The sequence below is a fragment of the Scyliorhinus torazame genome, chromosome 12 (genome assembly GCF_047496885.1).
Source record: "Scyliorhinus torazame isolate Kashiwa2021f chromosome 12, sScyTor2.1, whole genome shotgun sequence".
Classification (NCBI taxonomy): domain Eukaryota; kingdom Metazoa; phylum Chordata; class Chondrichthyes; order Carcharhiniformes; family Scyliorhinidae; genus Scyliorhinus; species Scyliorhinus torazame.
Genome location: NC_092718.1, coordinates 191,575,151 through 191,600,029, shown reverse-complemented (window position 1 = coordinate 191,600,029; position 24,879 = coordinate 191,575,151). Strand labels below are relative to the sequence as shown.

Below are 24,879 nucleotides of genomic sequence, written 5' to 3'. Positions count from 1 at the left end.
CCGTGCGCCAACTCTCTCTACAGAGATCCTTTAAATGAACATGGACTGCAGCATTCAAAAAGGTAGCTCGCCACCACCTTCTCAAGGGTAATTGGGCATGTGGCAATAAATGCTGGCCCAGCTCTTTAAGCCTAAATCCCTTGTGTCATGATATGCAAACATGCCCCCAATGAACACATAGAATAGGATACGACCAATGAGCAGTCAGGACACTCAGGGGTGGTATCTCCCTATAAAAGGGATGAGGCACTCACACCCCGCCTCTTTCCACAGACCAACATCTACAGAGTGAGACAGGGTGTATCCTCAGCATCACACCCCAGCACGTGGCTCAGAGCAAGACTGGGTCAGTTAGACTGAGTTACTACATTTAGATTAGCAGAGTCGAACTCATTGAGAACTGTGCTAATGGTTCAATAAAACACATTGAACTCACTTCAAAGTCTGGAGCATCTTTTACTCAAAACTGCATCAAGTGGCAGCTTGTGTTATTCTAAATTACATAACGCAACACCTTGAATGATTTTTTAAAAATACTTTCTTTAAAAACACAAACCCATCCATCAGATATTGTGTTATAAGGATATAAACTCATTTTGTTAAAAAAAAAGCAGGAACATATTCATTAATTGGATAATTAATATTATAAGGCGTTGGATACCTTCTATAGGTCTGAATGAGGTCTTTGCCGTCTTTAGTCAGTTAACTTTATGTATTTATTAATTACAAGATTCCATGTACAAAAACACCATAAAGGGTTCAAGCTGGGAGCTGTCGCCATACTTATTTCTACACAAAGCTCTGTCCAACTGGACACTGACCTCGGTGTACAGGTCACATGTTCTCTTACATCACTATGTGGGCAATATTGTACTCTGACCCGGGTTAACCCTATATGTGCCCTTATACTACAAGTAATATTAATTATTTTAAACATTAATTATTTTAATAATTAATATGAAATCAGGTGCTGTGCACAAATAAGAAAACAATAAGGAAATCCATAAATTACTAATACAGTTTCAATGATTTAACCATGCACCAAAAAGAAACCAAACCATTAAAAGAAGTTGTGAATACCACAGGACCACTTGCCATCCATTCCTTATTGTTAACTTTGCATCTTAAGTAATATGGGCTGCATCTGCCGCCCACTGACTATGAATGGGTAGAAATTAGATTATAATTTCCATTTGCACCACTCTCGCTGTCTTATTTTGTGTTCCATTGGTATTTTAAAATACATGTTTATCTGAGTTGCATTAGCTGAACGGGAGATTTAAACAACACCAAGGCTCAGAGATAGTTTCTTCAAACTTTATAAATATCAAATCCCCTCGACCAATAGGCAACCAGTCAGCCAGTCTTCACTCTGGAATTTCTTTGTAGTTCTGTCTTGAAGATTTCAAGAGGAATAAGTCAAACTTGAAAACATCCCGCAGAGAGAGAATGCACATCACTTTGGATTAATGGATGTTACCTGGAGTGAGGTTTTGAGTACAAAAGCTGAAATGAGATTCCATTAGTTGGCCCCATTACCACGTGGTTCAAACTGGGATGATGGTTTTCATGCTGTACCATTCTGGTGGGTCAGCGAGAGTGAAGTTGTTCTGATTCATTTGTCTTCGAAATGCTCCAGGCATTGATTACATTGATCAACATTGTATCTTCCCACGGTGTTACTTCTGCACATCCTGTAGCCAGTCTAGCACACAGATCCTATGCCAGGCTTTTGTGCCCTTGGATAATAACCATTGCTTCAGACAACTGAATCACGTCATCATCCAGGATTTCATCATAATTGCTGCTCTTCGGAAACACCTTTTTTTAAACAATTCTGTCAATAGAGACCTAGAGTAGTTCTGATGAAATGTCAGTTACCTGAAATTAACTCTCTCCACAAGTGCTGCCTAGTGGTGAGCACTGCTGTTTCACAGCTCCAGGGTCCCAGGTTTGATTCCCGGCTTTGGTCACTGTCTGTGCGGAGTCTGCACATTCCCCTGTGTCTGCGTGGGTTTCCTCCGGGTGCTCCGGTTTCCTCTCACAAGTCCTGAAAGACGTGTTGTTGGGTGAATTAGACATTCTGAATTCTCCCTCAGTGTACCCGAACAGGCGCCAGAATGTGGCGACTAGGGGCTTTTCACAGTAACCTCTTTGTAGTGTTCATGTAAGCCTACTTGTAACAATAAAGATTATTATTATAAAGATTATTATTGTTACCTGCTCAGTATTTTCAGCATTGCTCTACTTTAACACAGATTTGAACTGGCATCTCACTCAAAACCACCAGTAGATTTTCATTATCCTCCCTTTCTCAATCATGGTGAGGGCTTCTGAAGAGCAAATATGCATTCCATTTGGGTATTATCACACAGGAGGTGAAGGAGCACAGCTCAGGCAGCATTTCAGATGGATGGTCACTGGCAGGTTTTACTAAACCCAATCCCCCTACCAGCTCCCCAGAATATGGTTTTACTAAACCCAATCCCCCCACCAGCTCCCCAGAATATATAGGTAACACATGCGAGATGACGGTCTCACTCAGGAGATGTGCAGAAACAAAGTGTACTTGATGAAAAAGGCAATAGGACAGCTCTGCCTGTAATGTTCTGCAGTGGGACCTCCAGAAATGCCTATCTGCCCACACTGCTTTGATGGTGACCATTACTTCAGCTTTTATAGTGCTTTCACATTTAATCTGGACGCAGGTGATCATTGCAACATCAGCCACTCTGCAGCAGGGGGAGCATTTTGCTGCGAAGGAGGTGCAAATTGGTTGTCTTTAATATCACAGAAAATTACAGTTGTCCAGTTTTACAGTCACACTAATTTTCCTGAAGTCCAGGCTGCAATCAGCAATGGACATTGAGAAGCAAGGCCATGTTACTTTGCATGATCTCACGGAACATACCCTCAACAGAAAGGACTCCCACAGCCCGACTGTAGAGATTGCGTGTGACAAGATACAGAGGGTTCCATACATTAACACCACGGTGTGCTGAATTTCCCTCAATTCACATCAATGGACAGCTTCTGAGCAACGATGCCAATCCCTTACTCCCACGGATAACAGGGAGTGACTTTAACCCTCACGACCACCTTCTTCCTGAGGGTGGCACAGTAGCACAGTGGTTTGCACTGTTGCTTCACAGCGCCAAGGTCCCAGGTTCGATTCACGCTTGGGTCACTGTCTGCGCGGAGTCTGCACGTTCTCCCCCTGTCTGCGTGGGTTTCCTCCAGGTGTTCCAGTTTCCTCCCACAAGTCCCTAAAGACGTGCTTGCTAGGTGAATGGGACATTCTGAATTCTCCCTCTCTGTACCCGAACAGGCGCCGGAATGTAGCGACTAGGGGATTTTTCGCAGTAACTTCATTGCAGTGTTTTTTTAAATAAATTTAGAATACCCAATTCATTTTTTCCAATTGAGGGGCAATTTAGCATGGCCAGTTCACCTAGGCTGCGCATCTTTTGAGTTGTGGGGGCGAAACCACAATGTGCAAAGTCCACATGGACAGTGACCCAGAGCTGGGATCGAACCTGGGAACTCGGCGCCGTGAGGCAGCAGGGCTAACCCACTGCGCCACCGTGCTGCCCCTTCATTACAGTATTAATGTAAGACTACTTGTGACAATAATAAAGATTATTTTTTAAAATGGCATTTACACAAGATTCACATACCCAGTGGTGTGTGCTTGCAGGTGTCAATTCCGTCAAGGAGATCTGCAAGTTTATATTCCCAGTGTCTGGGAGCAGTGCTGTGCTGACCTTGTTCTGTCCATTTCATCTACAGTGGGCATTATTGGAAAGAATCAAAAAGAGATGGATGAGACATGCAGTGAACTTAGCTGAACATCAACTCAGCCAAGGATTCTTTCTTTCATACAGTGGTCCCTCCTCAATCGGCAGTGTTTCAGAGGTAGCAGATTCACTGCTTGTGATTTTCCAAATTCATTAGATTCTACAAAGGTCCCAGTGAATTGGGTGAGCAAATGTATGACTGCTTTTCAAGAAAGAAGGGAGAGAGCAAAAATCAGCCCAGTTAGGCTGATGTCAGTCATTGGGAAAATGCAGGAATCTATTATTCAACTTACTTAGACAATCATAGCATGATTAGTCAGTCAGTCTGGTTTTACAGAAGAGAAAATGTGTTTGCCAAATTTATTAGAATCTTTCAAGGATATATTAAGTAGGATAGATAATTGGGAGCCTGTTGATGTGGTATACTTGGATTTACAAAAAGGCAATCAACGTGGTGTCAAATGCTTAATGTGCAAAGTAATGGCTCATGACATCAGGGTATATTACAACATATTATATATACATTATATAGTATAAACTACTTCCATCAGCATTTTGACTCTTATTATTCCAGCTATACTGATTCTACCTCTTGCTCTTCTGAACTAACACTCCTTTCTCACTACTGCTCTAGTTATCCCTTACTGTCAAGGTTACTCTTCTACCTTTTCCATTCTACCTGTGGTTCTGCCATCTCAAGAAAATTCAGCCCATTTCTCTTGTAATGGAGGTTAGATCCAAACCATTTATCTTTACTGTATCACTAGTTTATGAATGTTTTATGCATTCAGGTAAAGGCCCTTTCCTTTCATCTTCACTACTATTAAACCTTATTTTCAGCACTTTTACATTAAAATCTCCGCCCTCTTCCTGTCCCACAATGTTTGTCGTTACCCAAACCACTACACTTTATTTGATTTGATTTTTCTCTTTAGATTTCTAAATCACCCTTCTCCCTACGGCCCCCCCTTCCAACCCCCGCCGCCGACCTCACTGGTGCACCCCCCCCCCCCCCACCCCCCCACACTTTTAGTTTAAAATGCTATTCATAGCCCTAATTATGCGATTCGCCAGGACACTGCGGTTTAAGTGGAGCCAAGCCAACAGAACTGCTCTCTCTTTCCCTGGTACTGGCGTCAGTGCCCTATGAATCAAAACTTCAACTAGGAGAGATAAACAGGACATTTTTGAGTAGGCAGTCTGTAACTAAAGGATCTGTGCTGGGGCCCTCAGCTAGTTATAAGCTATATTAAAGGGACTGAGAATAATGAATAAAAGTTGGCTGGCAAAACAAAGCTAGGAAGGAATATAAGCTCTGAGGTGGATGCGAAAAAAATGTACAAATTAACTGACTGGGCAGCAAGGTGCAGATGGCATATAATGAGGGGGAGTGTGAGGTTGTTTATTTTAGTGGTAGAGATGGAAAAGCAGGATTTTTTAGAAAGGTGTGAAATTGCTAAATGTTGATGTTTGGAGATGTTGCATGCACATGCACAAGACACACAGAAAGTTCACATGCAGGTACAGCAATCAATTGGGAAGGCAAATGGCATGTTGGTCTATATTGCAAGTGAGTTGAAGTACTAGAATAAGGAAGGGGTTTGATTAGACCGGACCTTGAGTACTGTGTGTAGTTTTAGCCTCCATATTTAAGGAATGTTTGCTGCATTGTAGGCAGTGCAACAAACGTTAGCGAGGTTGGTCCTTGGGGAGGGGAGTTGTCCGTGATGAGAGGAGCAGATGCTTCCTCTTGTGGGGCATTCTAGAACAAGAGTTCTTAGTCTTAGGGTAAGAGGTAGCAAATTTAAAACGACATCTCCCAAAGGGTTGTAAATCTGTGGAATTCGGTTCCCCAGAGCCCGGTGGATGCTGGGACAGTGAATAAATGAAAGGAGGAGTTAGACAGGTTTTTAATTGGTAATGAATTGAAGGGTTATGGAGAACGAGCAGGATGTGGAGTTAAGGCCAGGAAGAGATCAACCACGATCAAATGGCGGAGCAGATTCCATGGGCCAAATGGCCTAACTTTGCTCCTATATCTTATGAACTTATAAACTTTGAGAGGCTGGGTAAATCAGTCTATATTCTATGGAGTTTAGAAGAATGAAAGATGATCTCATTAAAACATACAAGATTCTGAGGGGGCTTCACATGATAGACACCGAGAGGTTGTTTCAACTGGCTGGGGAATCTAGAATCATGGTTTTAGGGTTTTAAAAATTTTGGACTGAAATTAGAAGAAATTTCTTCTCACAAAGAATGGTGCATTCTCCACCAGAGGTTTGTGGATGCTCCATCCTTGAATATATTTAAGGCTGGGGTTGGCTAATTCTTGGTCTCTAAGGGAATCAAGGGGTATGAGGTGCAGGCAGGAGAGTGGAGTTAAGGCAGAAGATCAGCCATGATCCATTTGAAGATCAGCCGTGGTCCTATTGAAGATCTGCCATGATCCTATTGAAGATCAGCCATGACCCTATTGATGTTCAGCCATGACCCTACTGAAGATCAGCCATGATCCTTTTGAAGTTCAGCCATAATCCTGTTGAAGATCAGCCATGACCTTATTGAAGATCAGCTGTGGTCCTATTGAAGATCAGCCATGATCCTATTGAAGATCAGCCATGGCCCTACTGAAGATCAGCCATGACCCTATTGAAGATCAGCCATAGTCCTGTTGAAGATCAGCCATGATCCTATTGAAGAAATGCCATGAGCCTGTTGAAGATCAGCCATGATCCATTTGAAGATCAGCCGTGGTCCTATTGAAGATCTGCCATGATCCTATTGAAGATCAGCCATGACCCTATTGAAGTTCAGCCATGACCCTACTGAAGATCAGCCATGATCCTTTTGAAGTTCAACCATAATCCTGTTGAAGATCAGCCATGACCTTATTGAAGATCAGCTGTGGTCCTATTGAAGATCAGCCATGATCCTATTGAAGATCAGCCATGGCCCTATTGAAGTTCAGCCATGACCCTACTGAAGATCAGCCATGACCCTATTGAAGATCAGCCATAGTCCTGTTGAAGATCAGCCATGATCCTATTGAAGAAATGCCATGAGCCTGTTGAAGATCAGCCATGATCCTATTGAAGATCAGCCATGGTCCTGTTAAAGAGCAGCCATGGCCCTCTTGAAGATCAGCCAAGGTCCTATTGAAGATCATCCATGACCCTATTGAAGATCAGCCACGGTCCTGTTGAAGATCAGCCGTGGTCCTGTTGAAGATCAGCCGTGGTCCTGTTGAAGATCAGCCATGATTCTATTGAAGATCAGCCTTAGTTCTATTGAAGATCAGCCATGATCCTATTGAAGAAATGCCATGAGCCTGTTGAAAATCAGCCATGATCCTATTGAAGCTCAGCCATAGTCCTGTTGAAGATCAGCCATGATACTATTGAAGATCAGCCATGGTCCTGTTAAAGAGCAGCCATGGCCTGATTGAAGACCAGCCATTAACCTCTTGAAGATCAGTCATGGTCCTGTTGAAGATCAGCCTATTGAGGATCAGCCATGATCCTATTAAAGATCAGCCGTGGTCCTGTTGAAGAGCGGCCGTGGTCCTGTTAAAGATTAGCCATGATCCTATTGAAGATCAGCCATGGTCCTGTTGAAGATCAGCCATGGTCCTGTTGAAGATCAGCCGTGGTCCTGTTGAAGATCAGCCATGAGCCTGTTGAAGATCAGCCATGATTCTATTGAAGATCAGCCTTAGTTCTATTGAAGATCAGCCATGATCCTATTGAAGAAATGCCATGAGCCTGTTGAAAATCAGCCATGATCCTATTGAAGCTCAGCCATAGTCCTGTTGAAGATCAGCCAGGATACTATTGAAGATCAGCTATGATCCTATTGAAGATCAGCCATGGTCCTGTTAAAGAGCAGCCATGGCCCGATTGAAGACCAGCCATGACCCGCTTGAAGATCAGCCAAGGTCCTATTGAAGATCAGCCATGACCCTATTGAAGATCAGCCATGGTCCTGTTGAAGATCAGCCATGGTCCTGTTGAAGATCAGCCGTGGTCCTGTTGAAGATCAGCCATGAGCCTGTTGAAGATCATCCATAATCCTATTGAAGATCAACCATGATCTTATTGAAGATCAGTCATGGTCCTGTTGAAGATCAGCCTATTGAGGATCAGCCATGATCCTATTGAAGATCAGCCGTGGTCCTGTTGAAGAGCGGCCATGGTCCTGTTAAAGATTAGCCATGATCCTATTGAAGATCAGCCATGGTCCTGTTGAAGATCAGCCATGGTCCTGTTGAAGATTAGCCATGGTCCTGTTGAAGATCAGCCATGAGCCTGTTGAAGATCAGCCATAATTCTATTGAAGATCAGCCATGATCTTATTAAAGATCAGCCATGGTCCTGTTGAAGATCAGCCTATTGAAGATCAGCCATGATCCTATTGAAGATCAGCCGTGGTCCTGTTGAAGAGCGGCCGTGGTCCTGTTAAAGATTAGCCATGATCCTATTGAAGATCAGCCATGATCCTACTGAAGATCAGCCATGATTCTATTGACTGATCAGCCATGATCCTATTGAAGAGCAGCCATGGTTCTATTGAAGATCAGCCATGATCTTGTTGAAGATCAGCCATGGTCCTACTGAAGATCAGCCATGATCCTGTTGAAGATCAGCCATAGTCCTATTGAAGATCTGTCATGTTCCAATTGAATGGCGGAGCAGGCCCAAGAGGCAGTATGGTCCACTCCTGCCCCTATTTCTTATGTTCTTATCTGCTGCTGCAGTGTTCATCTCTGTCTTATGAAAGTCTTCTTGGGAATTTGCATGTGTCTCCATTGAGGACACTCATTTTTGCACTGAATCTAGGTTTATGATTCCTCCAATGAACATGCAAATTAAACTGACTCAAGAAACGCTTGTAAGTAAATAACCTTTTCAGATCACAGCCCAAATCTTCTGGTCAATGACGAGGCTGAGCACATTGACAATGCCCATGAAGATTTCTGCAATCCGTTTCTTCCAATCCTGGCTGATACGTGGAAGGGTCAGCATAGCCTCTCCAGTGGAAGATCATCAGGTGTAGGAAGAGACAGAAGGGAGGACACACACTCTTCCCACGACAGTAACTGCCATATTCAGATAAGTATTTAAAGGTGCGGGTCTTTCAGTGAGTGAATGAATGGGTGAAGTGGTGAGGTGGATTAAGTGGATGAATGAGTTGTTGGGCTTGGGGGAGGGGGGGGGGGGAAGTGTTGCTCGATCAAGGGACTAGCTAGGTGTGGGATAATCATGTCAAGAGTAGTTGGGTGATTGGGGGTATTCAGGTGGTTGGGGAGGGGTTAGTCAGGTGGGCAGGGTTTATTTTGTCAGCTGGTCAGGGGGTAGTTGGGTCGGCTCGGAGTGGTAACGGAGGGAAAAACAGGGATTAGTTTAGCACAGTGGGCTAACAGCTGGCATGGAATGCAGAACAAGGCAAGCAGTGCGGGTTCAATTCCCGTATCGGCCTCCCCGACCAGGCGCCGGAATGTGGTGACTAGGGGCTTTTCACAGTAACTTCATTGAAGCCTGCTTGTGACAATAAGCGATTGTTATTATTTTTATTATTAAAACAGGCTTCATTGTGGTGCTCAGTTGAGTTATGCTATTTGATCACTGAATTCAATCAGGTATGAAAGTGTGTAACATTTCCAGAGTACGTATGCAAATAAATCCCGCATAACTGACACAGATGTCAGGCTGGGAGACATTTGCAAAGGGTCCCGGGCAGTAGAAAACAGTCCGTCAAAAGTTTAGACTTCCGATGCAGTTACATGTATGTGTGTCAGTATTCCTGCCCGGGTTCGGACGTCCCAACTTATGGCCCATCTCCGACAATCCGTAGACCTGAAGATTTGGACCGATAATTATTTTCCTTTGGCGTAAAGTCAGCGCAAGTCGCAAGGCAATACCTGTCCACCACAGTGTAAATCCACAATCTGGACTTCACATGACTGTGGAATTGAATTGAATGAGCTTCTCCAGAGGAGACTCTCCAGAGGAGGAAAGTGCCTCACATACACGTCCCATTGTGATGTAAATACACTCAAAGTGCAGCCAGCATTCCTTCATTAAATGTATCTTCAGCAAGACTTTTCTCTGCAGTAAATCACGTGCCTTTCTAAAGCACACCATAATGTCTGTTCGCAGGAATAACCTGCAGTAACCCCTCGCTTGAGCCCCCCCGCCCCCCCCCCCCCCCCCCCCACCCCGCCATTGTGCGATGAGTGAATGGAGTCGAGAGCTCAAATGACCGCTAGTTACCCCTCATGGGAGAAAGAAATTGCAGATAATCCTCCTGGGGCTGTTTATGGATATTTTGCAAACAAACTGTAATGCTAGTGAATTGCTCGTTTAACATCTCACGCCGGGACAGGGGGTAACAACAAAGGACTTTAGCAGGTGCATTTCTCTTGTGGCAAGGGAACGGGAAAATTCGAACTCCGGCGGAAATGAAATGAGGAGGAAAAAAAGTAACGTTGGAGCTGCTCTTTACAATGTGCTGAATGTACTAAATTCGCCATTAAAAATTGTTGAACGGGTGATCATTCGGGGGAGGGGGGGGGGATCATTTTAAGTGAACGGGAGAAAAACGAAATCTTTTAAGTGGTCTTCAACACAAAGAGCGGGCAAAATAATAGAACGATTAAATGAAGTGGCAACATCTGTATCTGAATTTGGAACAGCTGCATTGCCAGCTGTTTTTTTTCTCTCTCTTTCCAGCACTATATGAAAGGGATTGTTGAGTATTCCCAAAGTTAAAATAAAAAGATAACCATTTCGGGTGCAGCCTGTTGTAAACGGCACTGGTAATTAGCATACTCTCCATCAGGAGGCTCGGCAGTCTTGCAAGGGGAATTAGGTCAGGATCTTTTGAATAGCCAATATTGCTTTCCATGTGTCTCCCTGAGGGAGGGTACAACATCGCCTGTTCCCTCGTATGATTTTACATCAGTTGTGCTGCTCCTATCATCACTATGGGGACATTCAAGTTTGCGGATCTTTCCTATAGGCTGTTGGCCAGGACAAAGGAAACTGGGAGGGGGGTGGGGGGTGGAAAGGGCTAAGTGCATTTCTCAGAGTCTCAGACCCTTTTTGCTGAAGGGAAACTTTGTTTTAATCTTTCAGAAGGAGTTTGGCACCGGCTCTATTTGTGAAAGCAAGAGAAATGGTTGAGAGGGAAGGCTTTTAGAATTGTGATTTGAAAGGATTAAGATATGTTTAAAACATATATTTTTTAACAAAAATGTAACGAAATTATTCGTACAGTTGTGGATCCTTACCATCGAATAACTGCAAGCTCAGCGGGCAGGGCAATCACTTTGCACAGAGCTTACCTACCGCAACATGTTCTTTTTTCACACGCCTTTGCCCAGTTATGTAGAAAAGATCAATGATGTAAAGAAAAGTAAGGCAATATAATGTTCCGAGTGGTTAAACATTAAATAAAGCGTTGCTAGGCCCGTATTCGTAGCTTCGAAGAGGTTATGGACATAGTGGAGTTTTCTGACAGTTTCCTAGGTGACACATAACTGAGGGGCCCTTTCCTAACTGCACATCTAGTATCCCTGGGAAGAGAAACCTCACTTTGCCGCGATGTCCAATTTGTTGCAGAATCCTGAGTTGGAATTGAAGACTGACATTCACACTACACCGTTTATTCCCTGACCACAGCCTTATATTATGTGTCTTAGAAAGTAAAGCGCCATTCTGCCTAGCGCAAGGCCCCATAACAGAAACGTGTCAACGACAATATAATTTGGTTCAGTGATATCAGCTGAGGAATATTGGTCAGAACATCAGGGGAGGAATCTGCTGCCCATCTTCAAAATAGCATCATGGGGTGGATACTTTATGAGCACTCTCCCCATCCCTACTCCTAATGCAGGCACACGGCCTGGGCTTAACATCTCTGAACAAAAAAGTGGACTATATTTTGTCCGTGCAAATTTCACATGACATGAGTGTGACACTGGGCGGAGTACTATCTGACTGCACGCTCGGAACCAGGATCATGGACCCCGATTTCACACCAGTAGCGACAGCATAAGCATGTTGCGACCCTCTTTCACCATCCGGTAAGTTTCCCAAATTGGACCAGACTGCAAGGGGTAGAATCTAAGGAACATTGCATCTTCCTCAGGGGAATTCATGACTCCAAGTGGCACTGGAAGGATGCTGGGTGTATGTAGTGTGCCTCCCTCATCCTTCTAGGATGGTATATACCTGAGAACATGGCTATAGCCCACTGTGCACACTTTAGCCACTGAACTCGCAAATGCACCCATGACATCTGGCTGAAAGAGTGCAGCCATTTGCTGTTGGAAGGTCTCCTCAGTGTTGATCTGAATTGCAGTTTTGCTGTGGTACGGGATTGTGCTCCCCTCCTCCCATGTGCATCAGGAAGTCCACCCAACCTGGGGTCCAACAGGTAAGTGTCCAGCCACAGCCACCGCTGGGCACTTGCAGTGCGGGTGCCATCCAGGATGGTGGGGGTTGCTTTTGGGATGTGAGGGGACCGTTCTGGGGAGGGAAGGCGGCGGGATCCTAAAAGTAAGACTTGAGCTTTGAATAACTCTCCTCCATCCCATGGGTATCCTTAATCACTTCCCAGCCAGAGAACTCTGGGAATACCTGGGAATGCCCGGGAGAGACATTTTAATACACATTTGAACAGGAAGACAAGGCTTTTTTTTAGCATCTCACCTGAGACACGGCACCGGAGTTGCATTGAAGCATTAAATGAGCTGATAGGGAGCTGAATGTGGAGGAGGAGGAGGAGGGGGGGGGGGGGGGTCACCACGCGGTAGCTTTTTGGGTGTCATGACCTGATCCATCCATCTGCATAATTCTAAACTCATTTTTTTTTCTAAGGAATGCAAATTGTCAAATCCCAGACATCAATTTCAACTAAAGGCAGCGTTTTAATGCAAACATCCGACATGTTTCAGCATGTTCTGCAGCCTCTCTGCGCTGTTTGATGTGATTTTTGCCCCTCACTTTTCCTTCAATATGGAGTCCAGACTGAAGCAGGTACCGGGCAGCACTGATCATCTTCAGTGGGTCGAGCTTTTAGACAAACCACTGGATTTACGGGTTTGAATGTGGATTCAGTCACTGCCGCTTCCAGCCTGGGAAGCACCTTCTCTCCAATGTTAGCATTACCCGGGAAAACAACAAAAACAAATCAGAAACCAAGTAATAATACAGACTGCTCAAAGGGGTGTGTGTGTTTGGGGGGGGGGGGGGGTGAATCTCTGAGCAAGTTACAGCTGAGCGCTGAGCGGTGCTTCAACATCATCCGATCTGTGATCGCCAGGGGAATCAGTCACTGCCTTACCACTCCTCCCTTCCAGCCAGTTTAAAAGGGCTTCTCCGAGGTAACTCGCGGTCACAAGTGCCTGAGCAGACGGTGCATTCGTTTCCAATGTGCCTTTAGAGAGAGAGAGAGAGAGGAAGAGAGAGCGAAGAGAGAAAAAGAGAGGGAGGAGGGCAGAGAGAGAGGGGGGGGGGGGGGGGAGAGAGTAATAGAGAAAGGGAGAGTGGGGGTGGAGAGGGAGATAGGGGAGAGTGGGGGTGGAAGAGGGAGGGTGGGAGAGAGAGGGAGAGTGGGGTGGGAGAAAGGAAGAGAGGGAGAAGGGAGGAGGGAGGGAAGGAGGGGGGAAGAGGGAGGGAAGGAGGGGGAAAGAGAAAAGGAGAGAGGGGGGATTGGGGAGGGAGGGGAGAGAGGGAGAAAGTGAGAGGGGGATTGGGGAGGGGGAGAGAAGGGGAGAGAGGAGGGAGGGAGGGGAGAGGGAGAAAGAGAGAAGGGGAGAGAGGGAGACGAGAGTGGCAGGGAGAGCGGCAGCGCTGTCAGTTTGGCAGTGGTGCTGAAAGTGCCCCGCCAGCAATGTGGTCCCTCATTTTTGTGCTAGGATCCTTCTTTGCCAAAAGCTTGGCGAGCTGTGACCCGGGGTTGAGGGAGGGCCCGGGATCTGATGGGATTTACTATGTGAGGAGCGGCAGGTTCTGTGCGAAGCGATCCGCCCTGGGCAGCGCCGCCAAGCCAGCGGCTCTGCGCCAGATCTCGGACGGGGCTGAGCTGGTGCAGTCGGCGCTGGATGGCGATGGCCAAGTACTGGAGTGCTCAGTGAGCAGGCAGCGGCTGGCTGTCCTCTCCTTCCTGCAGGAGTGCCGGCTGCGGGCGGGAGGGCAGCCGGGCACCCTCTCAGACTGGTGCTGGCACAGGGAGAAGGCCCGGTGCCAATCCTTCCTGCTGCAGAGAGCTGGCACCAGCACCCCGGCTCCTCCTCAACAACTCGCTGCCCGTCTGCCTTCGGGGGAGACCGTCCTGCGCCGGACTAAGAGGGGCTTCACCTACCCGGGGACGCTGTGGTGCGGGGCTGGGAACAACGCCGACAGCTACGACCATCTGGGTAACTGCACATCAGAGGGCAAAACAAAAGTGGTTCCTTAGCAAAAGAAACCTAATTGGGCGACATTGCCAGGGTTAACAGGCTCATGGTCAGTTTGCAAAGACAAAAGCGGATACATGGCAGCCGTAGGGGCTGGTTCAGCTCAGTGGGCTAAACAGCTGGCTTGTAATGCAGAACAAGGGGAGCAGCGCTGGTTCAATTCCCGTACCAGCCTCCCCGAACAGGCGCCGGACTAGGGGCTTTTCACAGTAATTGAAGCCCACTTGTGACAATAAGCGATTATTATTGTTATTATTCCGGGAGTCTCCAGCGTAAAATAGCAATGTGCGCAACTCAGGCATAAACTTCCGCGGTCCCCAGCACCCGTTTGATGCGCTTGAACCCGCATTAAGCTGTTACTTGGGCCTCAGATCACACATTTCAAACTGTTTTCAGAAAGTGAGGCTGTGTTTCTTAACTGCTCCTGATGATTTGAAATGGATTTTAACAGGCGTTTGAATTGTATCTCTCCCCACCCCCTCTCCCTCTCTCTGTCTCTCTCTCTTTCTCTGTCTCTTCCCCCACTCCCTCCGTATCCAGGCGAGTTTTCAGAAACGGACAAGTGTTGCCGGGAACACGACCATTGCGAGCACGTGATTTATCCATTCGCATATTCCTACGGCCACCGGAACTTCCGACTGCACACACTGAGCCACTGTGACTGCGATACTGAGTAGGTAGCGACCATTCTGCCCCTCTGTCCTCTCCCCACCTATCCATTGGGGGAATTGGAAGAGTGGGTGTTGGGGAGGGGTTTAAGAGGGAGAATGAGTGGATGTTATTCCAAGAAAGGGAGTGGGGGGAATGGATTGGGGCTCTGGGAATTTTGGATATTTGATTTAAAATGCCACATTTGCATAGACACGTTGTCACTGACAGATTTTGGAGGGCACTGGAGTAAATAACTAGCTTGACAAAATATAACTGAGGAGTAAATAAAAAGATGGGGAGGGGTGGCGATGCCAAAAGATGACAATTAAAAAAAAAAAATTTAGAGTACCCAATTATTTTTTTCCCAATTACGGGGCAATTTAGCATGGCCAGTCCACCCTAACCTGCAGATCTTTGGGTTGTGGGGGTACCAGGAGATGACATGAAAGGGAAATGGTTAAGCGGCAAATTTGCAGGTGTTAACCCTTTAGAGTTGCCTCATGCTTCTGTGTCTCTCTCTCACCTCCCTTACCTTCTCCTCTCAGGTTAAAGCAGTGCCTAAGAAGAGTGAACGACGCATCTTCTCGGATTGTGGGGCAGGCATTTTTCAACGTGTTAGAAGTCCCCTGCTTCGACTTGGTCGTCGAGGAGCAGTGTGTCGAACGGTATTGGTACGGCTGGTGAGTTCACAATGTTGTAAATGAAGCAGCCAAGGCAGCAACCCAACTGCATGCTGCAAACAGCTGGTACATGGCCCTTTCAATGTTGTGACTTCGAGTGCCCATCGAGTCAACTTCACAACCACAGGCTGTCAATTCTAAGAATATCTGTACTTAATCTGACACACATAAATGTATCACAGAAAATCTTTGGTGTTTCCAAATGCCTTTAATCTATGAAGGGTCATAGAGTGTGAGCCAAGACTTCCTCTTCACCACACGCGTGCTGAAATCATAATCCTATTCTTTAGACACAAGCTGAAGTTTGTTTTGGCACATTGGCATATGGAACAGTGGGTAGCGCTGCTGCCTCACAGCACCAGGGACCCAGGTTCAATTCTGGCCTCTGGTGACTGTGTGGAGTTTGCACTTTCTCCTCGGGTGCTCTGGTTTCTTCCCACAGTCCAAAGATGTGCCGATTAGGTAGATTGGCCATGTTACAAATTGCCCCTTAGTGACCAAAGATGTGCAAATTAGGTTATGGGAGAGGACGGGTGAGTGGGCCCAGGTGCACTTTCAGAGGGTTGGTGCAGCCATGATGGGCCAAATGGCCTCTTTCTGATAGAACATAGAACATACAGTGCAGAAGGAGGCCATTTGGCCCATCGAGCCTGTACCGACCCATTTAAGCCCTCACTTCCACCCTATCCCCGTAACCCAATAACCCCTCCTAACCTTTTTGGTCACTAAGGGCAATTTAGCATGGCCAATCCACCTAACCTGCACGTCTATGGACTGTGGGAAGAAACCGGAGCACCCGGAGGAAACCCACACAGACACGGGGAGAACGTGCAGACTCCGCATAGACAGTGACCCAGCGGGGAATCGAACCTGGGACCCTGGCGCTGTGAAGCCACAGTGCTATCCACTTGTGCTACCGTGCTGCCCATAAGCACTGCACTGTAGGGATTCTATGGATGCTAGGCATTCTTTACAAATGCAAATTTGCTTACTTATTTTCAGCTTACATTAAGAGATAATCTTTTTGAAAATAAATTTAGAGTACCCAGTTCTTTTTTCCCAATTAAGGGGCAATTTAGCGTGGCCAATTCACCTACTCTGATCATCTTTTTGGGTCGTGGGGGTGAGACCCATGCAAACACGGGGAGAATGTGCAAACTCCACACAGACAGTGACCCAGGGTCGAGATCAAATCCAGGTCCGCGGCAGCCTGAGGCAGCAGTGCTAACCACTGTGCTACCATGCTGCCCATTTAAGGGCTAATATTTAATCTCCCCGAAACACAGTGTTAATTTTCACATGTATGCTGACAAAATCCAGCTCCACCTCACCACCCCATCTGCTGCCTCCTCTGCTTCAGCAACGTTATCAGGCTGCTTATCAACATCAGGTATTGGATGAGCAGAAATTTCCCCCCCCAATGAAATATTGCGAAGACTGAAGCAAATGTCTTCAGTTCCTCCTCCAGCTGCACTCCCTGGCTACTGGCTCCATCCCTCTCCCTTGACAACTGTACGAGATTAAAGCAGACTATTCACAACCTTTGGGTAACATTTGACGCTGAGATGAGCTTCTGAGTATAGATTTGCATTATCACTGAGACCGCCTCTTTCCACCTCCAAAACATTGTCTGGCTTTACCCCTGTCTTAGCTCATCTTTTTCGGAAACCTTAATTTATGCCTTTGTTAGCTCTAGAGTTGATTAACCCAATGTGCTCGTGGCTGGCCTCTCACATTCTACCCTAATAAACTCGAGGTCATCCAGATCTCTGCTGCCTGTGCCTTAACTCACATTAAGTCCCCTAATCCATCATCCCAGTGCTTGCTGACATATATTGGTTCCTGGTCAAGCAATGGCTTGACGTTAAAATTCTCATCCTTGATTTCAAACCTCGCCATGGCCTCAGCCTCTCACTATCTCCATAATCTCCTCCAGTTTACAATCCTCCGAGCTATCTGTGCTTATTTAATCCTGTTCTTGTGCACCAACTGGTGACATTCCTTCAATTGCCTCTGTCAGAAGCTCTGGAAGGGGCAATTTAGTGTGTTCAATCCACCTACCTTCCACATTTTTGGGTTGTGGGGGTGAAACCCATGCAAACACGGGGAGAATGTACAAACTCCACACGGAGTGACCCAGAGCTGGGATCGAACCTGGGACCCCGGCGCCGTGAGACTGCAGTGCTAGCACTGCGCCACCATGCTACCCTTCCCTCCCTACACTACTAAACTTTCCTCCTTGAACTCATTCCTTAACCTTTGGTCATCTGAACTAATATCTTCATTACGGCTTGGCATCATATTTTGTTTTATAATCTTCCTGTGAAGTTTTGGGATGTTCTATCACGTTGAAGCTGCTATATAAATAGAAGTTGTATTTAATATGTATAATAATGTTGCATGTGTTCTTTCCAGTGCTTCACAATTAGATGACAACTTAGTTTCTGTTGCTATATACCAAACTACGGCACACAATTAGAATTTGAGCATTCAGTTGAATGAAAATAACTTAAATCCCCATTTCGTAGACATTTACTGTTTCACATTTACCATGCTCATGGGAAAAAGATAATCCTTATCTAAACTTTTAGTGGTTACACTGGGAAGAGATTTGGGTAGAGCTTCATTTTAAAATTCCACTCATATTGACCAAACAGTAAGATCTGATTGATTCAGACCACTGCAAATTAATGTGGCACTCTATTAATTCAGGAATCAGCCGAAATGTCAATCCTGGTTTGTGGCTGCTTTTTAAAAAATGAATTTAGAGTGCCCAATTATTATTTTTTTCCCAATGAAGGGGCAATTTAGCTTGGCCAATCCACTAAATCTGCACATCTTTGGGTTGAGGGAGTGAAACCCACACATACACGGGGAGAATGTGCAAACTCCACACTGACAGTGACCCAGGGCTGGGATTCGAACTCGGATCCTTAGCGCCGTAGTCCCAGTGCTAACCACTGCGTCACGTGCCGCCCCTGGTTTGTGGCTGTTTAAGAAGAAATTTTATACTCCAGCAAATTAATTTTTCTACTAAGAGTTTTCATGTGTTTAGACACTAATTAAACTATGCATATGGTGGGGCAGTGCTGTGGGAGAATTTTGTATGGAGAATAGAATAATTCAAGATGCAAGAAGTTTTAATTATTTATGATCATATTTGAAAGGTGCAAGAAGTATGATCGTGTTCGGGTTGCTGTACCCAGAGAGTCTGGGCTTTATGATTATGGAAGAAATGTGACCCATGAGTTAACATTGGAGCCTAAGCCTGATTCAGATGGCCCAACAGCCCTCTCTTGGACAACCAGCACCCCGTCATTTACAGCTGCTCCAGAAGCCCCTAAACCGGATGCTACAAGCCAACAGTCGACACTTGGCCAAGTGTTCAATGCGGCAGAAGACGTCTTGAAAGTCATGGCGACTGTCACTCAGAGTTCTGCCCATGGCAATGTGCCCGGCACTGCAGGCAGCACTGCGAAAGGCAAGACTGGCATGTCATCAGACAAAGCCAAGAGAAAGAAAAAGAAAGGGAGGAAAAACAAAAAGCGAAGGAAGGGGAAAGGCAAGAAGAAAAATCACAAAGCGAAACTCAGTTCCAAAGCCATCAAGGCAACAAATACATTGCGAACCTTGGAAAAGAAAATTAATAATAAGGAGGATTATTTCACTGACATTGAGAAAATTGGAAATAATAATGAATTTAGCCAACATTTCTTTGACAATTCTCTGGATTTAGTAATAAAGGAAGACACATTTAATGACGTCATGAACGATGAATCTTACAGAGTGGACACATTCACTCAGGTTCATCAGATACTTACCCAGGCTGTGACCAAACCTAGTCTCAGATTTCAACATTTCAAAGCTGACGGCTTTACGCCCCCAGCATTTACACACGTACCTAATTCTGAACTTGATAGAGAGGAACCGACGGCCAAGTCATTGCGCAAGCTGGTCAATGCACATCAGTCCCCCAGAGAAGAAGCATTTACTCCACCGCCGACTAAACACAGTCCCAATTCCCACTTCAACAAAAAAGAGACTTCTGTTTTAACAATGGCTGCATCCGGAAGCCACAGAGAAGAGATGTCTACCCCATCAATTATCCATAAAAAGCTTAACGAAGTGGCAATAAATGCGAAGCTGAAGGCAAACCAACCGGACCCAGCTCCTCCATCAGAACGAAAAAGCGAGAAGCAGCGACGTAAACGAAAGGGCAGAAGAAGGAAGCATCGTAAATCTCAACAAGGAAGCAAGCTGATTTTACCAACAGCTCCTAGCAGGGTTGCTTAAGATACTCATTAACTAGAAATACAACTTAATCTCTAACTGACTGCAGATTAAAGTATTTGCGCCAAATTTTGCCATATCATGAATCACACTGTAATTCATCAAAGAATTTGTGACCACTGAAAGAAGGCATCACATTACAACGGTCTCACCGGCCTTCCTGAAATAGACTCAAAATAAACAGTGAGGTTTCTTAGTGTTGAGTTTTGATCATTCGTTGGACCATGATTTGTATGAATGAACACATCTTCACCATAGAGACGAACCTTTACAAATTTTAATAAATCTAATTTTTTTTAGCTACATTAACCTCATTGTTGCTGAGTACATTTTCTCTAGTCAAAGCAGATTTGAATATATTCAGCTGTTGAATCCTCTTGAACTAGATTCACTTCTTTCCCTCGAAAGTAACTGCAGCAGTTTACAAAGTTGGTATAGGAACAGTGCAATGACTTACATTTACAAATCAATGCCATTACAATGAGTGCCTGGCTTGTTTGAAATATCGATGTATGCAAAGTGACAGAATTGAGAATTGAACTTATTGCCATGTTCAGCTCATATTGTGCATGGCTAGACCTTTCTCTTTAAAAGTGTAAAAAGGTTTACCATTTTATTCTCTACTTGATGAAAAGAAGTTAGTCATTTATCAAAGGAAAAGATAAACATAACCTCATGATCTTCAGTTTTCTATTCACCACCTTTATGAACCGTTGTAGCCTGGACTATAAACTACTTCCATCTAATAGTTCCATACGTATCAGAATGTTATCCACATTCATTTTGTAAATATGTCTAGAAGTACATTCAAAAATTCTGACTGCACTCATTGATTTTATAAATATGGTGTATATTTCTTCAAATTTTAATGCAAGGTTGTTTTCAGCGATGCTACTGTTGGCCTCCGAGGCACTGGGATAGGGAGGGAAATATTAGGTGAGGGCTCTCACTTTTGACCTCAATCTAATAATTGATGACTGAAGCATGTGTGTGAAAAAGACGAGTGAAAGTGGGATTAAACTCATCTGTGACTTTCCCATAGTCAAGTAGGCTGGCCAGACTTAATGCCAATATGTAGTGACCACTGGGATGAGAGGGTGGCCAGACCTTGTAAAGTCATAGGAAGGTGCCAGCTGTGTCGCAGTTAAACAAAGACACAAAGTCTGCCCTCTTGAGTTGGCATAAAAGATTCCATGTCATTATTTTGAAGAAAAGCTGGGGAGTTATCCCAGATGCCCTGGCCAACATCTGTCTCTCAATCAACAGCACAAAAACAGATACCTAGTCATTATCAAGCTGCTGCTTGTGCGAGCTTACTGCAAGCAAATTGGCTGCTGCATTTCCGACATTACTGCAGTGACTACATACCAAAAGTACTTAGTTGGTCAAGGAAGATGCTATTTAAATGCAAGTCTATATTTAAGGAGAGGAGAAAAAGAGAATTCAAATTTATTGGGGAAAAAAGAGAAAAAAGTTCCTTCTGAAAAAAAGAAAAGAGTACCAAAATGTGTTTTAGCATGCAGACAAAAATAGTCAACTGGAATGTATTAGGCTCCCATTATTCTTCTGTAGCAGAAGTATTATTTGGTTTAATGGCTCATTTAGCTTAGTCCTGATGCGACAGGTAAAAATAACATTGAGGCCAATCATAAACATCAAAAGAGCAATTCTTCCTTCTATTCTAAATTCTTTAACCCATATATATTGAACCGATAGTTACAAAGAACTATTTCATTCTGCATGTGCTGTCCTCACCGTCGTTACTCCGTCTTTTCTCAAAACTAAAGCAAATGTACGTTCATCTGCACACTTTCTTTTAAGCACACTGGTTTAGACTTTGGATTAAACAAGTTAATACTTGTGACAATGGAGCACAGGCATGACTTTAATCAGAACATTTTTATGTGCGCCAAAGTATTATGCAGGGGGAATGCAATCCTTTTATGTTTTTTTCAATTTTCCAATTAAGGGGCAATTTAGCGTGGCCAATCCACCTACCCTGCGCATCTTTCGGTTGTGGGGGTGAGACCCACGAAGGCAGAGGGAAAATGTGTAAACTTCACACGGACAGTGACCCAGGGCCGGGATCGAACTTGGGTCCTTGGCGCTGTGAGGCAGCAGTGTTAACCATTGTGCTGCCCCCTTTTATGGTTTAAAACTGTTTCAAACATATGCAACTAAATATTAATGGAGTTTAATAACATCAACAGTAAAGTAGCTAAATGATGCACATTATAGGTCAACAAAGTAGAATGGCTTCCTCGTGGTGTTTAACAGAAACATTCTAACCCTCTCACATTGCTTCAAGCGACAAACTATTGAGTGAAATTTGGTGCGGTGTACTATTCTAGATCACTGAATGACCCATTATCTTGTTGATTTGTAATTGAGCACCAATTTAGTTTAGCCTAAAGCAGAAACAAACAAAAGTTGACTGGAGGAAAAGCTGGAAGAAGAAACTAGACGGATGGAAGAGCTGGTAAATGCTAAAGAGCTGCCGTCGAGTATTTGAGTCTTAGAGTCTATATGGTGAAATGCTGCTTCAAGTGACAGATTTTGCAGTTTGGTGCAAATAGCTCGATACGGATTTGCAGAGAAAGGACCAATCTTACCTCCAACGTTTGAGCATTCATTCTGAAGCGTCCCTATTATAACAGGTGGGAGTTGTAGACCTTTAAGTGGGGAAAAAAAATCATGAAACAAAAGTAAGTTTCACCAACAGGTCCCATTGACCTTTCATTATCAATTTGTTCCACAAGGTAATGATATGAATTATTCATTAAAAAACATGATTTTGATTGACACCATGCCAAGCTTCTCTAACTCTAATGAAACCATTCTTTCAAGGATAAGTGTATATAGTTTAAAGTGTACAGTGGGGATACCTATATTTCACCCATTTACTTTTTGTTTCCTCACCAAATTTCTCTTCTCCCCTTTGGTCCTGAAAATATTAACATTTGGACAATAAGAGCCAAACACACCCCATCCAAATAACTATGATTCATGTAGAAGCCTTGGTGAGTTAGGCTACCTTTTCAAGTGGGGCATCCAAGTTGAGCCATACCCATAGTTACCTGACACCCACACGCGTGCCAAGGGTTGTTTGGATAAAGTTAACTGATTGCTGCCCCTCCCTACCCCACACAATTCAAGTGTGTTGTGCTTATTTTAAACTTAGATCTCAATTTAGAGATAATCCCCTTTAACTCCACACATGTCAGTTATTACCTCGATTCTGCCCTTTTTGTAAATCAGCAAATGCGATGTGAGAAAAAAACGTATTCATACAGCGAGTGACTCGGGTCTGGAACACACCTCCTGGAAGTGTAGTGGAGGCAGGTTCAATTGAGGCATCCAAGAGTGGATTTGATGATTACTAGAATGGGAACAACATGCAGAGGTACATGGAAAAGGCAAGAGAATGGCACATGATGAATGGAACATGGTGCTTGTCTGGAGAGCCGGTACAGACGCGATGGGCCAAATGGTCCCCTTCTGCGCTGTAACAATTCTGTGATGTAAATGTAGCCCAGTTCTGTCAAAAAAAAGTGGGGGGGGGTAGTTTGGTAAGGTATCACCTGACATTTAGAATGAGTATGATGCAGCATCTTAATACAGGTAATGGCTCTACCTTCTCGGGAATTAGGATTTCAGATAAATGCAATGCTTTATTTTGAATGTTGAAATGCTTTGATGGTCTCAGTGTTTCTCTAATCTCAGCTGTATCCCTTTGTGGATGAGGCACAAGGCAGTGAATGTTGAAGAGGGAAAAATTACTGACATTTATTCTGTGAATTCTGCCACCAAAGGAGGCCGTGCGGAAAATGTATCTCGTGAATCACGAGTCTGTGAAGCACACACAAACATCCCAACACTGTTGGAATGTCGGCAGTTACACACATTCTTAAAGTGAACAATCAGTCATTGTTAATTTGCAGCTCTGAATATCTTTCAAGAAAAAGTTTCAAGTGTTGCAACATTTTTTTCAAATTCGCCCACTAGAAAGTGATGACAGTAACTGCTCTGAATATATTTGAAGAAGCACTTTTAAATGTTCCAGAGTTTTTTCAAAAATCCGCCCACTAGAAAATGATGATGGTAACCTCTCCACTGCTCCTATGAGGGAAGGCTGTGTGTTCGGCAGTATGATAAATGCTAAGGTTCATCATAAAAAGGAATCAAAGTTCATTAAAATCAAATGTTTTTGTTCCTATAATAAACAAGCCAAATTAAGGTGTTGTTTGACTAAATCCACCTCAGGAGCTTCATTTGTACCAGCATTTTTAGCGAGAAAATAATATATATATTAATAAAACATGTTCTAGTTTAAAAGCAGCACATGGGGAGCAGAAAACAGTAGGCAAAGAGTTAAATTGTTGGATCAGCGAGAAACCTTACGAAAACCTGCACTCAGGATAATTTAATATTCTTACAAGATATTATAATAATAATGGGGAACCCAGTCACAAGACTGGCCCCAGCTTGTCTGCAGGAGATTCATTGTTCTACCCAGAGCAAGGAATACAAACCCATTAATGCCTCATCAAGGACTAACAGCATTATTTCAGGTTAAGGGAACAGTCTGGACATGATCTGGTAACTTGCAACAACCCATTGTATGAGTAAATCGGTTTCCCATTAAGGGGCTCAGGAAACATCTCTACTGATCAGATTGTATTGTATGAAATTGATCGATGACGTCAGTGCTTATCTTTAACTGAGCGAACTTAAAATATATATGCATGAAATCCCAATAAAAATCAGAACAGACACGTGTGAGCTGAAGGCAGCAGCAGGTTTGGTCCTCCTGTTGTGCACACAGCCACCTTTCAAATAAATGCAAGTTTTACCAACACCACGCGGTCGTAAACGGATTCTGAGCATTTCTTCCCTCCAACACTTGGTGAGCCCGATGTGATACCAGCACAGGACGACCGGTGAGTATGTGGCTCCAAATCGGGTGAGTGTCTTTTATCTACCACCCATAGTTAGGGAG

General features: G+C 44.4%; 1 protein-coding gene across 1 annotated transcript; it reads left to right on the top strand.

The window, feature by feature from the left end:
- The first annotated feature begins 13,607 nt into the window (after nt 1-13,607).
- On the top strand, nt 13,608-20,189 carry proca1 (protein interacting with cyclin A1). The gene is made up of 4 exons (XM_072469549.1): nt 13,608-14,220; nt 14,800-14,932; nt 15,456-15,590; nt 18,758-20,189. The coding sequence occupies exons 1-4, from the start codon at nt 13,695-13,697 to the stop codon at nt 19,881-19,883; spliced, it is 1,920 nt and encodes a 639-aa protein (XP_072325650.1). The 5' UTR covers nt 13,608-13,694; the 3' UTR covers nt 19,884-20,189.
- The last annotated feature ends 4,690 nt before the right edge of the window (nt 20,190-24,879 follow it).

Coding starts and splice junctions, on each gene's coding strand:
- proca1 (XM_072469549.1), top strand. CDS start 13,695: ATGTGGTCCCTCATTTTTGTGCTAGGATCCTTCTTTGCCAAAAGCTTG. Junction 14,933..15,455: donor CACTGTGACTGCGATACTGA/GTAGGTAGCGAC, acceptor TTCTCCTCTCAG/GTTAAAGCAGTGCCTAAGAA. Junction 15,591..18,757: donor GAACGGTATTGGTACGGCTG/GTGAGTTCACAA, acceptor CATATTTGAAAG/GTGCAAGAAGTATGATCGTG.